This window comes from Mytilus californianus, unplaced genomic scaffold, assembly GCF_021869535.1.
Source record: "Mytilus californianus isolate M0D057914Y unplaced genomic scaffold, xbMytCali1.0.p SCAF_5, whole genome shotgun sequence".
Taxonomy (NCBI): domain Eukaryota; kingdom Metazoa; phylum Mollusca; class Bivalvia; order Mytilida; family Mytilidae; genus Mytilus; species Mytilus californianus.
The window spans coordinates 33,881,546-33,895,886 of record NW_026262701.1 but is presented as its reverse complement, the minus strand read 5'-3'; the positions used below and the strand labels follow the sequence as shown (position 1 = coordinate 33,895,886).

The 14,341-nt window shown below is 32.5% G+C and overlaps 1 protein-coding gene across 1 annotated transcript in view; it reads left to right on the top strand.

Moving 5' to 3' along the window:
* Window positions 1-14,341, top strand: part of LOC127700960 (beta-galactosidase-1-like protein 2) — a 28,127-nt gene that overhangs the window by 10,920 nt on the left and 2,866 nt on the right. Inside the window, exons 7-17 of the mRNA XM_052204712.1 lie at window positions 1,708-1,866; window positions 3,269-3,412; window positions 5,277-5,360; window positions 6,017-6,061; window positions 7,682-7,749; window positions 7,938-8,096; window positions 8,838-8,930; window positions 10,100-10,190; window positions 12,122-12,209; window positions 12,541-12,658; window positions 12,895-13,011. Coding sequence (XP_052060672.1) covers window positions 1,708-1,866; window positions 3,269-3,412; window positions 5,277-5,360; window positions 6,017-6,061; window positions 7,682-7,749; window positions 7,938-8,096; window positions 8,838-8,930; window positions 10,100-10,190; window positions 12,122-12,209; window positions 12,541-12,658; window positions 12,895-13,011 — 1,166 coding nt within the window. The remainder of the gene's footprint in view (window positions 1-1,707; window positions 1,867-3,268; window positions 3,413-5,276; window positions 5,361-6,016; window positions 6,062-7,681; window positions 7,750-7,937; window positions 8,097-8,837; window positions 8,931-10,099; window positions 10,191-12,121; window positions 12,210-12,540; window positions 12,659-12,894; window positions 13,012-14,341) is intronic.

The window sequence follows — 14,341 nt, the reverse complement described above, 5'->3', positions numbered from 1 at the left end:
TTTATATATATATAAGATTGGAAAAGCATCCCAAGTTTGTTGCCATGGTAATTCGTTAAATGTGAAATTTGTTTTTATTTTCTGAACTACTTGAACCTCAGTGTAGTTTGGACAAAGTTAAGAATATGTATGGTAACTTTTCAATTTGCGCTTATATTTGGGACAAATAAGGGCCTTATTGCCCCAACTTCTTTGTTATTGTCTACATGGTAAACTCAAATTATAACTACTGTAAATTCAGAAATTATTGCGTGCATTTATTATTGCGATTTTTCAAAAATGGACAAGAATGCGAGTTTAATTATTGTGATTTTAGAAAAATCTACATACAGATCTATGGTTTAGTTATCAAAATGCGAGTTCTTATTATTGCGATACTCAACGAGTCGCAATATTCGCATTAATAAAAACCTCGCAATAATTTCTGAATTTACAGTACCAAATTACCATTGTAATTCATTGGATATCTGAAAGTGAAAGTGGTGCTTTTGCAACCTATGAAATTTCATCTTTTTGTTTCCTCAATACCTCTATTTCCTTTTAATGTAGAGATCAAAACTTTTCAAATGTTTCGAAGCAACTGAAAGTTTCAGCCTTGTGATATAATTTTCTCTACTGAGCTTTTAACCACAACTATTTAGAGATTGTTTATAAATCAACATAAACATAAATTACCCATGAGGGTCTGCAATGTCAGATCTTAACCAATTGGAAGCTATTCAAAAGGAAGAATTTTAATAATTATCATGTTTCCTCCAATTGATTGGTTGTCTTATTCACATATACTCTACATCTTTTATTTTATATTTATACAATTATAGATGTTAAAGTCAAATTGATGTTCTTTCTGATTCAGTGTCCTTTTCTTAAATGGAAGTTATATTTGAGTCATTGTAGCTGTGCACTAATTGTATTGTCAATTTACAGCCCTATTTGATGTCATCATATTTCAGATCTAAGTTCAATTCAAACTCCAATGCTGCGGATTCATTTAATTTTTTTCAAGGGCACCACTTTTCATGGGTAAGGGAAAATTGTATTTTTGTGGATACTTGTTTTCATGGTTTTTAAAAGTTCTCTGTACATGCTTTTAGAAATTTTGATTTCCTTAAATGCTGTTATTCCAGATTAATCTTTGCTCAAGAACAATAAGGCATCCATGGAAGTCTGTTATATAATTTTAAAGTTAATTCTACTTCATGATAGTCATGGCAGCTGTTTACTATATTGATTCAGTCAAGTTGTCAATAAAACAAGATTTTTGTATAAGATTCTGATGTATTGCAATGCAAGCACAAACATCATGGTAGAGATAAAGTCTACACAAACAATTAGCAGAACCTCAAACTAACAGTTATCATTGTTATTTTATTTTGTATCAAAGCATTTAAAATTGTTCTAGCATATCATTAATTTCAAAGTTGCTGAATCTACTTTTCCTATGCACCCTAGATCATAAATGTTTTTAATATGATTTTTGCTGTGTATACTGGTATTGTGGACGTTTTGTTTAAAAGATTTAATTCTTTTGACATTTTCTTATGGAAGGTTTTAAAAAAAGACAAAATATCATAGGATCAGGGTTTTTTGCTCCATGATAATGTTTGACAGACTTGAATTATAGAAATTAATGTTGATTGACAAAACGTACGCTTGGGTTTAACATAGAAAAATTTGGAACTAATTTCCAAAATCGTCTTGTTTCAGATGCTTTGCCAACTGTGAATTTCCAGAATTTTCAAAATGGTAAAACAGATTTTGAACGTATTAAAGCTCAATCTAAAGATTTTCCATTAATGGTCATGGAGTTTTGGAGTGGATGGTTTGACCACTGGGGAGAGGACCATCATGGGAGAAAAGAAAGTTGTAAGTATAAAGATGAATGAGTGATAGTATGGTAGTCTTTATTTAATAATTAGATGTATCTCTACGAGTTCTAAATGCATTTAAAATTTCATAAAAATGTGAAATACATGTACCTACCAAATATCTATTCTTCAGCTGAAGAACTATTTATAAAATATACCTTATAAAAACAAAATCAGAAATTAAAATAGCAGTAAGGAGGTCAAAGCTTACATTGAAACCCTATATTGGGCTGTATTTTCCTAAAAAGTGAAAGATATATAATGAGCAATTGATAAGATGAGAATTTTAACTTAAGCCATAAAGAAGTCTGTATTTTTATTCGACCGCAAAATTTTTGTGGCTGTATAATGATATTGCGATGTTGTCATCAGTGTCTTTGTCTTTGTGTCATTGTCATTCAGAACCATTTGTTTTCCAGACAATAAACTGAGTGTAAGTTTATGGATCTCTATGAAATTTTACCACAAGGTTCCATACCAGAAAAGGAAGGTTGGGATGGATATTGCAGGTTATGGCCCTAACTGTTTAGGAATAAGGTGCAAAAACCATACTTTTATGATACTTTGTAAAAATTGCTTATTTCTTGACCAATGTCAGTAGGGTTTAATTCACAGTTATATGCTTGGGTTTCTTTCATAAGCTGAATCTTACCTTGTATTTAGATTTTGGATTTTGGCCCTTGTTATCAAGTTGGTCCACATTGAGATCCAAAGGGTCCAAAATTAAACTTTGATTTTTGGCTCAGTTTTCAAGTTGGTCCAAATCGGGGTCCAAAATTAAATTTTGTTTGATTTCATCAAAAAATGAATTTTTGGGGTTCTTTTGATATGCTGAATCTAACCATGTATTTAGATTTTGGATGCTGGACCTTAATAGGTAAATGTCCAATTTCAAATTTAAGTTCTTAGAACACATTTATTCTGTGTCAGAAACCTATACTGTGTCAAATATTTAATCACAATCCAAATTCAGAGCTGTATCAAGCTTGAATGTTGTGTCCATACTTGCCCCAATGTTCAGGGTTGGACATCTGTGGTCATATCAAGCTGCACCCTGCGGAGCATTCTATTTAAAGTTATATTTCATTACACAAAACTTATAAATTTGGAATGGCAAAAATGGGATTTAGGTCTGCAATTACTACATTTCTGAAGAGGGTCCATGAAGTACCGAACTTGTCAGGCTTTGAATCATCACCAGGCACTGTTAATTATGTGTTTTGGCATAACCTACTTTTAATTGAAATAACAATAGCCAATTGGGCTAGGCAGTAGCTTAATGCCTTGGTTTTAAGCTAAATGCCTAAACTCATGCATTGCCACCAATAAATACATGCACAGATTTCCTAATTCAGTACTTTATGGTTAATAATACTTGTATATGTTTTTTTCTTTCTCAGTTATTCTGTCAAATTTTGAGGAGATTTTGAAGACTGGTGCTTCTGTCAGTATCTACATGTTTCATGGTGGGACAAACTTTGGTTTCATGGCTGGAGCCAATAATGCTGATAGTCCAAATTTTGGAGCAGATGTTTCCAGTTATGGTAAGATTACTGTATAAGTTATAGAAAGAGTTATACAAAGTTTTCTATATGATCTTTGTGTATATTGCTATTTCTCTAATTCCTACCAATTAAGAATTTCCCGACAGGTTGATTATATTTTTTGTCTCGCCTTGACCCAGTCAAAAAGCTGATTCCAATGGCGGCGTTGAAGGTTTCAACAATGTATTAGTTTGTGATTAGGTCAGTTTATAGGGAACCACTGGTGGTAGGTCAATAATATTTGATATGCAGTTGTATTAGCATTGGCACATCTCATTTCCATGGAGATTACTTGTCCCCCCTTTCAGTAATGGTCAATTGACTTTGAAACTTTTGCTTACTTACATGTATTAGTTTGTGATTACTGATTAGGTCAGTCTAAGAAGAACCACTAGTGGTAGGTCAATGATATTTGGCATTAGATGCATTAGTTTTGGTACATCTCATTTCCATGAACATTACTCAACCTTGCCCCTTCATTCATGGTCTATTGACTTTGAAACTTTTGCTTACTTCATATGTATTAGTTTGTGATTAGGTCAGTTTAAGGGGAACCACTAGTGGTAGGTCAATGATATTTTGTATGTAGAAGCATTTGCATTGGCACATCTCATTTCCATGGAAATTATTTGGCTTCGCCTCCTCAGACATGGTCTGTTGACTTTGAATGTTTTGCATAGTTGACATGTTAAGTTTGTGAATAGATCAGTTTAAGAGGAACTGATAATGTTAAGTCAATTATATTTGGTATGGAGTTGTACTAGCATTTGCAAGTCTCTTTTCGATGGTTATTTTATGGCCCCACCCCCTCAGCATGGTTTATTGACTTTGAAACTTTTACATTGTTTACCAATTAAAGTTTGTGTTTAGGTTATTGTAAAGGGATCCACTTATGATAAGTCAATGGTATTTGGTATGCATATTATTATAAGCATTGACTATCTCATTTCCATTGGGTTATTTGGTCCTGCACCATAAATCATGGTTTATTGACTTTGAATGTTATGCATAGTTTACATGTTTAAGTATTGCCATTTGGATTCAATATTTGCATTATACTATCAAAATAACAAAAAGGCGAGACATATCTCTGTGTCAACAGTTTATATAATTAATGAACCGTTTGATCTGAGGTCTTCAGTGGTCATTATTCAATTGTGACGTCTAATTTTCTTGCTGTCCTCTGAACTACCATTTATGATGTCACCAAAAACGGCGACCATCCCTGATAACATCTCATATAAAAGAACATATCTTTTTGCAGATAATTGAAAAAGACAGATACAGTTTGTATAAATCATAAGAAACAGATTCCACAATGGAAATATGTGCAATACCTTATTTTTTTACTCTCAAAAATTAAATTTTAAATATTTAAAAAGCTCTACATGCCTTGCCTTTAAATATGAAAATTTAACTGTCTTGAGTGTAGAAATATTGTATCACACTCGATGCTGTGGTAGAATCTATATGTGTCTCCAGTTATGATACACCTAATTTATTAAATGTGTAATCAATGAATAAAATTTAAGTGTTTGTTTGTTTGATGAACCATTATTTCTTTCTTAGCTGTTGTGAAAATTGAAACAGTCTGGTCAAACAAGTAAAACAATCATACTTTTGTTGTTTGTTCCATGATTTGATCAGCGTTTAATGATGTCTATCTCTTTCAACAGGAAGTAGACAACGGTAATCTATTTCATGGTCCACCTAATAAGCAAACAAACTTTACCTCATTACTTTTTGTACACACGGAAACAGATATGCTGTAAATATTCTGCACAATATTTGTGATGTATATAGAGATAGATAATGGTACTGAAACTTAAATAGCTGAGAATTATAACAAATGATATTTTTTCAGATTATGGTGCCCCAATATCAGAGGCAGGGGACACAACCCCACTCTATCATGGAATGAGAGATTTAATAACTAAGTACTCATCAGGTAATGTTTACTCTATTTTAAGACATCCAGATTTTTTAAATGTGAGACAAATGAAAATAGGGTTTTTAACAGAAATTTAACTATGGATTTATTGGAAAGTATGTTTTCAAAGATTATGAAGCAAAATGATTGAATATTGCCATGATTTATAACCTGCTAGTCCATAATACAAAGATAAAAGTTTTGTGTTATTTACGCATGAAACATGCATTGTGTCAAATAGTTTTTCTGACACACAGTTTTTCTATATGGTAATTTGATATACAGATAGTGTTTCAGACAATACAAAATACAACCATTCAATTTATGAATATGATGGATTTGTTGGAACAGTAGCTGGTTCAGGAATTGATTGTATTTTTCTGTCATCATTGCTGAAGGGAATGCAACACCTTTTGTAACTTTCATATCAATTGAGTAACACAACAAATTTTAGGACATCAATTCTACAAATGATTGTCTGAAATTGGTATTGCAAGCTCAGACGTCTTTTAAAGGATTATAGAATGTATCATTTAAAGATGTATTCTTTCAAATGCATTACAATTGAAGTTACCATATTTTTTGTACACAGTTTTTATTTTCTTCTAGCTATTATCTCATCATATTCCATTACATATATATAGAAATTTTACTATTATTTTTATATTTTTCAGTAAAACCTGGACCTGTACCACCAAACAGGGAAAAGGCTGCTTATGGTAAGTTTTGAAGGAATTTGTACCCCCAAAATGCTTTAATGTTGCCTAAATCTTTAAGCTGCATGATAAAAAAAAGTTGATAATATGAAAAGTAAGATGTTGTTTATATGATTGCCAACATTAAAGACCAAATGCAAGGATTTAAACAGCTATAGGTCTCTGTTTTCAAACTTTTTTCATTTTCTTGAAACTTAGATACAAGTGACATCCTACATTTTAATCTTAAAGTAATGAATATTTATCTTGTTTTTAGCTCACCTGACATGAAAGGTCAAGTGAGCTTTTCTCATCACTTTGCGTCCGTCGTCCGTCGTCCGTAAACTTTTACAAAAATCTTCTCCTCTGAAACTACTGGGCCAAATTTAACCAAACTTGGCCACAATCATCATTGGGGTATCTAGTTTAAAAAATGTGTCCGGTGACCCGGCCAACCAACCAAGATGGCCGCCATGGCTAAAAATAGAACATAGGGGTAAAATGTAGAATTTGGCTTATATCTCTGAAACCAAAGCATTTAGAGCAAATCTGACATGGGGTAAAATTGTTTATTAGGTCAAGATCTATCTGCCCTGAAATTTTCAGATGAATCTGACAACCCGTTGTTGGGTTGCTGCCCCTGAATTGGTAATTTTAAGGAAATTTTGCCGTTTTTGGTTATTATCTTGAATATTATTATAGATAGAGATAAACTGTAAACAGCAATAATGTTCAGCAAAGTAAGATCTACAAATAAGTCAACTTGACCAAAATGGTCAGTTGACCTCTTAAGGAGTTATTGCCCTTTATAGTCAGTTTTTAACCATTTTTCGTAAATTTTTGTAATCCTTTACAAAAATCTTCTCCTCTGAAACTACTAAGACAAATTTAACCAAACTTGTCCCCAATCGTCATTAGGGTATCTAGTTTAAAAAATGTGTCCGATGACCCCGCCCGCGAACCAAGATGGCCGACATGGCTAAAAAATAATACATAGGGTAAAATGCAGTTTTTGGCTCATATCTCTGAAACCAAAGCATTTAGAGCAAATCTGATGAGGATAAAATTGTTCATTAGGTCAAGATCTATTTGCCCTGAAATTTTCAGACCAATCAGGCAACACGTTGTTGGGTTGCTGCCCCTGAATTGGTAATTTTAAGAAAATTTTGCCGTTTTTGGTTATTATCTTGAATATTATTATAGATAAAGATAAACTGTAAACAGCAATAATGTACAGCAAAGTTAGATCTACAAATAAGTCAACATGACCAAAATTGTCAATTGACCCCTTAAGGAGTTATTGCCCTTTATAGTCAATTTTTTACAATTTTCATAAATTTTGTAAATTTTTGTAAATTTTTACAATATATTTTCCACTGTAACTACCGGGCCAAGTTCATTATAGATAGAGATAATAGTAAGGAGAAAGAATGTTCAGTAAAGTAAGATCTACAAACACATCACCATCACCAAAACACAATTTTGTCATGAATCCATCTGTGTCCTTTGTTTAATATGCACTTAGACCAAGGTGAGCGACACAGGCTCTTTAGAGCCTCTAGTTTTTATAAAGCATTCTTTATTTCATAAAAAGTACAAACCTGTATTTTCTTATGTCTTAAAAAACTAACTTAATAATTGCAGGTCAGGTTAAAATGTTGAATTTTATGTCATGGTTTGATATGCTTGATGTCATGAAAACAGTAACACAGGTAAAATATTTGTTTTCTTTACATGATGTTTAAATCACTTGTAAAAATAAATACAATTGTCTTCTGATATCACTTGCTCCAACAGTAGACAAAAAAATGCATTAAACTTTTTTGATCATGCTGGAGGTGAAAATTCTACAAAATTATGAAAAAAATGCTCTTTTAACATTTTGCAATGTTTTATACAGGATATTAACACTTACAAGAAACCATTACCTATGGAATATTTAAAAATGATTGAAAGCAGAGAAGGTTATGGACAGAATTATGGATATATTGTATACAGACGTACTGTACCAAAGTTTACTAAGTTGGAGGTCAAAGGGACAATGAAAGATAGAATGGAGGTACATAACATTCTATTCACAAAAAAGTGTATAAATTTTATTGCTGAAAGGTAAACATCTAGTTTAAAAGAAACATTGTGTTAAGAATTAAACTTTTTTTTCAAATTAAATCACAATGATAACTGTTATATTACAAAATAAAGTTCCATGAATGATAATGCTCCAACCTTTAAATGGGTACAATGTCAGTTGACAGAATATGTATCTAAGTATGACATATTCTTTTTGTATATAAGTGGGTGGAACATTGAAATGAATAGACAACTTTCGAGTTCGATGCATTTCCGTCAAAAACTTTGGTTTTAGTGAACATCATTCGTGCGTTTAGGGGCGTCGTCACTTCCGTTCCCATGTTGAGCCAGTGGTTGGAAAACTATGATGTTATATTGCACGAATTCCTCGGCAAATTGAATTCTCATAATTGACTATCAGCACTGCTGTCATTAGGAAATTGTGATTAAGCACCTACAGAACAAACATTATTCCTAGTTTATCCTGCACAATGACGATCACTAAGACGCTTGATGAACATTAATAGTGCAGGGATACAGGCGACCCCCCTATCTGGTAAATGACGTCATAAAGGCGCGCATAATTTGCAAATTTTTTCCGGATAAGGACAAACTCGAAAGTGGTCCATTGAATGAATTATCCGACGGTCTGGCATAAATCAGGAAGACTGCTTTCTCTACTGAAAATGCTGACTGTATAACTGTTTATGAATGGTATTGTTATTTTCAGATTGTGATTGATGGAAGAAGAGATAGTAAAGTTCTGGACTGGAAATCAAATTATGATTACACTATTGATGTTTCATCTCATTCTATGAGAGAGGTAAATTGAATATGTATTTATAACTAAGTATAAGCAAGTCTAAATTGAAAACAACGTTCAAACCTATGATTGCATTGGATAAAAATCGCAATTTTTATACGTGTTCATGCAAAACAAATTTCTTGGTAGAGGGGTCTAAATACAGCACAAACAACATTTTCCAAAAGACCAAAAAAGTGAAAAAGTATATTTTAACAAAACGCATTTGACTAGCAGGTCGAACAACAGATGTTCTTAACCCCTGCTGACTGCCATTGGCGATTGCCAAATAAACGGATCACCAGATGTAACAAAATGGATCTTAACTATTAATTTAATACCAAACAGAAAACAATAAACTAAGTATAAGTACACATAAGACAAGAAAAAAGTTCCCTTCATCTATATTAACTTACTAACTAATGTACCAAGTTTTTACTCATTAGAATATCATAATGTTGACTCAGAGTAATAAAGGTCATAGTTTGACCAAAAGCTATCAATGTCAAAATGTTTTCACAAATGTTATAACAGAAAGCCTCCAGAGCAAGGCCTTTAGAACAAGTGACAATTTTGAAGAGCCAAATGATGCTTCCAGAATGGAACACTTCTATGTTGTGTCATCTGTACTATTATTTGTCTGTTTGTCTTTTTATTTTTGGCCATGGCGTTGTCAGTTTGTTTTTAGATCTATGAGTTTGACTGTCCCTCTGGTATCTTTCGTCCCTCTTTGACTGACAACAAAAGATTCTAGCCCATGACAAATTACTGATAGCATCTGGAAACTATCAATTTTACCATATGGAGACAATTAATCTTTATTACGGCTGAATTGTGATTGTGATAACAGTGAAAATCTTACTTGACCAATGCATTGTTAGGTAGCATCAATTCCTGGTACAATGTATATGGTGGGAAATATTTAGTTTGCCACAATCAGCACTCAAATTTGGATACATGAATTCTTCCATGTCTGATGCTACCTACATCAGGCAAAGATTGAACCAGAATCCCAGGCTAGTTTGGATGCTTATAATCAGTTATAATCTTTACTGCACATTTGCTAAAACAATATGTTGTGTAATATATAAGATGATCCAAGAAGTCTGAAGTCTCTTTTGTATCCTTCTTTACAATTTTCCATGAATGAAAAGAAACTTACAAACCTAATGTTATATTTTACTCAATAGGGTAACCATACTCTGGATATCATTGTGGAAAATTTAGGACGTGCTAATTATGCTAACAAAGGATCTAAAGTGTTGAACAAAGAAAGAAAAGGTAAATATCTTTTTATTTCAGAAATTTTCATTTACATAACTCAATATGACAAAATGAAAAAGTTTTGACAATTTTTGTCTCCCCTTGACAGAGTCAAAAAGCGAGACATAGGTATGCTGTTTCCGGTGTCGGCGGCGGCGTCATCAACAATGTATTAGTTTGTGATTAGGTCTAGTTTATGGTGAACCACAAGTGGTAGGTCAATCATATTTGGTTTGTAGTTGTATTAGCATTGGCACATCTCATTTCCATGAAGATTATTTGGCCCTGCCCCCTCAGTCATTGTCTATTGACTTTGAAACTTTTGCTTATTTTATATGTATTAGTTTGTGATTAGGTCAGTTTATGGGGAACCATTAGTGGTAGGTCAATGATATTTGGTATACAGTTGTATTAGCATTGGCACATCTCATTTCCATGGAGATTATTTGTCCCTGCCCCTCAGTCATGGTCTATTGACTTCGAAACTTTTGCTTATTTTACATGTATTAGTTTGTGATTAGGTCAGTTTATGGGGGACCACTAGTGGTAGGTCAATGATAGTTGGTATGCAGTTGTATAAGCATTGGCATATCTCATTTCCATGGAGATTATTTGGCTCCGCCCCCTTAGTCATGGTCTATTGACTTTGAAAATTTGCTAAGTTAACATGTATTAGTTTGTGATTAGGTCAGTTCAAGGGGAACCATTTAGGGTAGGCAAATGTTAATAAGTTGTATAAGCATAAGCACATCTCATTACCATGGAGAATAGTTGGCCTTGCCCCCTCAGTCATGGTCTATCGACTTAGAAACTTTTGCTTAGTTTACATGTATTAGTTTGTGATTAGATCAGTTTAAGATGAACTGCTAATGTTAAGTCAATGATATTTGGAATGCAAATTTATTGGCATTTGCAAGTATTATTTCCATGGAGATTATATAGCCCCACCCCCTCTTCATGGTTCATTGACTTTGAAACTTTTACATAGTTTACAAGTTAATGTTTGTGTTTAGGTTTGTTTAAAGGGAACGACTTATAATAAGTCAATGGTATTTGGTATGCAGTTGTTGAAACTTTTACATAGTTTACAAGTTAATGTTTGTGTTTAGGTTTGTTTAAAGGGAACGACTTATAATAAGTCAGTGGTATTTGGTATGCAGTTGTATTAGCTTTGGCACATCTCATTTACATGGAGATTGTTTAGCCATGTACCTCAGTCATAGTTCATTGACTTTGAATATTTGCATAACTTATGAAACATGTTAAAGTATTGCTATTTTAATTTTAACATTTGCATAATCAAAATTACAAAAGGGTGAGACATATCTCTGTGATAACAGTTAATTTAAACATAATTTACTCTGAAAAAAAATTCAGGGTGTGTATTGTAATACAAATTAAACAGTAAAGTTTTTTATGCCCCACTTACGATGTTTTTCAGTCTTTGCGTCCGTTCGTCCGCCCGTCCATCGGTCTCTCCCGCTTCAGGTTAAAGTTTTTGGTCAAGGTAGTTTTTGATGAAGTTGAAGTCCAATCAACTTGAAACTTAGTACACATGTTCCCTATGATATGATCTTTCTAATTTTAATGCCAAATTAGAGTTTTGACCCCAATTTCACAGCCCACTGAACATAGAAAATGATAGTGCATGTGGGGCATTAGTGTACTATTGACACATTCTTGTTTTTAATGGTGTCTTTCAGACATTTTTCAGTCCCTTTTTCATCCCTTTAATTGTATTCATTTGAGTCATAAGAGACCCAATGGAGGGGATGTGTCATGCTTTGATGTGATTTCTTTTATTGACAATGGAACCTTCAAGGTGCTTAACCCTATTTGCTGTAAGAATCAGTCAATTCTAAAACTTTTGAAAAAAAAGTTCTAAAAATGTGACATTTTTGGAAATTTAGTTTCTAACTTTAATTTCAATTTTAATTTCAATTCTACAGGAATAACTGGAGAAATATTACTAGATGATAAACCAGTAGAGAATTGGACTGTCTATCCATTGACATTCAATAGGAATTTTATACACAAGTAAGTCCACTAGAGAATGACATTTGACAGGAATTTTATATGCAATTTAGCTGATGAACAATACAATGGTTGGTCTTGTTAGGTAAAGTTTATGCTTTAACTCAATGGTGTATAAACACTATCTGGCTTAGCCTTTTTTATGGAGGGAAATTTGGGACATCCCATTATTCAATATTCTTATGCCAAACAACTTTAAAATTAGTTTTATATGTTCCATTTCTTTATTTCTAATACTTTGACTTACAAGTGGGGATATCCATAGCATGACAATGCATGCGTTCTGGTTATTCATTGCTATGAAAGTGTCTATTGTCTTTTTTATGTCTTACAGAATATATACAAATGATAAATATTTTCCATTATCATCATTAACCAAACCACCATGCTTGTTCAGAACCAATTTAAAGATAGAGGGACCAGTACCTAAGGACACATTTCTTCAAATGGAGGTAAGACTCTTTATTCTGTTTCAATTTGCAATGAAATATAGATAAAGTTTTTTATCAGTTATATATTTTTTTTATTTTTGATAATGAAAAAAGTTTATTCAGACATTGTATTAAAATAAACAGAACTAAATTGTATCCTAAAGTACATGTAATAATTTTGTGTTTTCTACATTGTATTTGAATTCTTAATAATATTAAGTGTTTGTTGATTTACATATACATTTTCATTATTGCAGGGCTGGGGTAAAGGAATAGTATTCGTTAATGAACATCATTTAGGAAGATACTGGAGCATTGGCCCTCAGAAAACTTTGTTTGTACCAGCACCTTACTTAAAGGCAGGATATAATTTGGTAAAATATTTTGATTACAACACATAACTTAAACCACTATTGTAATATTTTGCATATTAAATGATGCCTACTTAGTGGAGAAGCAGCAGATACCAATGTTCAAGTCTTTGGTTTGTTTCATCCATGTTTGAAAGCACAATTTACTTGGGGCAGCATACTACCATGAGACCATATAGGTGGTTACAATCAGTGTTCTCCCCAGAATTTTTTTAAGGCGCAAAATTCAAGGGCGCGTAACTCTTTTTTTAGAGTGAACGTTTGTGATCTGGAGCAATAAGACATAAATCATGACATGCAATATGAATTATAATGCTTTGTGTTATGTGTTTAATAATGCAGAGTATTAATGAATTACTAGAATATATATATGAAATAAATTGATTTTAAACACAAAAGTTATTTATATTCAGTCAATTAAAGAAGTCAAAATATAAATATTCATCTCTACTCTCTGCTCCTTCTAGGGATATTGTTTCAAGATAGTGTTATTTTGTTGGACAGTCTGTTCCTCAACTTTGTCTTTATCCTCTTCAGGGTTAAAAATTAAACCCCCACTCACAATAACTTTTGCTTATACCCCCTTTAACATTTCTAAGCCATGAAAACTCAGTCAGCCACTTGTCATTGAACCAGAAACATGGTGCTTGCTTTTATCAATTGCTAAAACTTGAGCTTGGTTGGGATTAGGAGAAGCAATGAAATCTGCTTATACTGACAGTGTAGACGGAGGTGTAATCCCCTTTTCATTAGAAGTCATTGGTGTGAAAAAAACTTCTACTTCCATCATCTACCTTTTGCTTATAATTCACCCCTTTGTTATTTGCAGAGAACATGTTCATTCAGAATTAATAAAATCGAATATGGTTAAGATATTTGGTATACAACTTTTTAAAACAAATTTTTTTTATAAATGAACAGCTGACCAGTTTCCGTAGTTTCACATTACGCTTCCGTGCGTATTATTGTTTAATCCTATCTTTGGCAGATAGATATAAACGAAACTTTACAAATTCGTTAAAGTTAAAACCATTGAAATTATTTACCAGTGACATTATACAGTACCCGTGTTGATTGTCACATATTTCCCGACGCACGGATTCACGATCGATGTTCAATGATCATTTTATTTCTAAAAATATGACAGTTTCAGACGAATTTACCTTGCAAGCAACATTTTTTCACTTTCTATTACAGTAAATCACTCCTCGTTATCTTTAATCAAACTTTATTTTAATTTTTTCAACTACTAATACTTTCATTCATAGTTTTCATCGAAATATCTTTAGCAATGTGTATTCAAATTTATCATGTGTATTCAACACTTTCATTG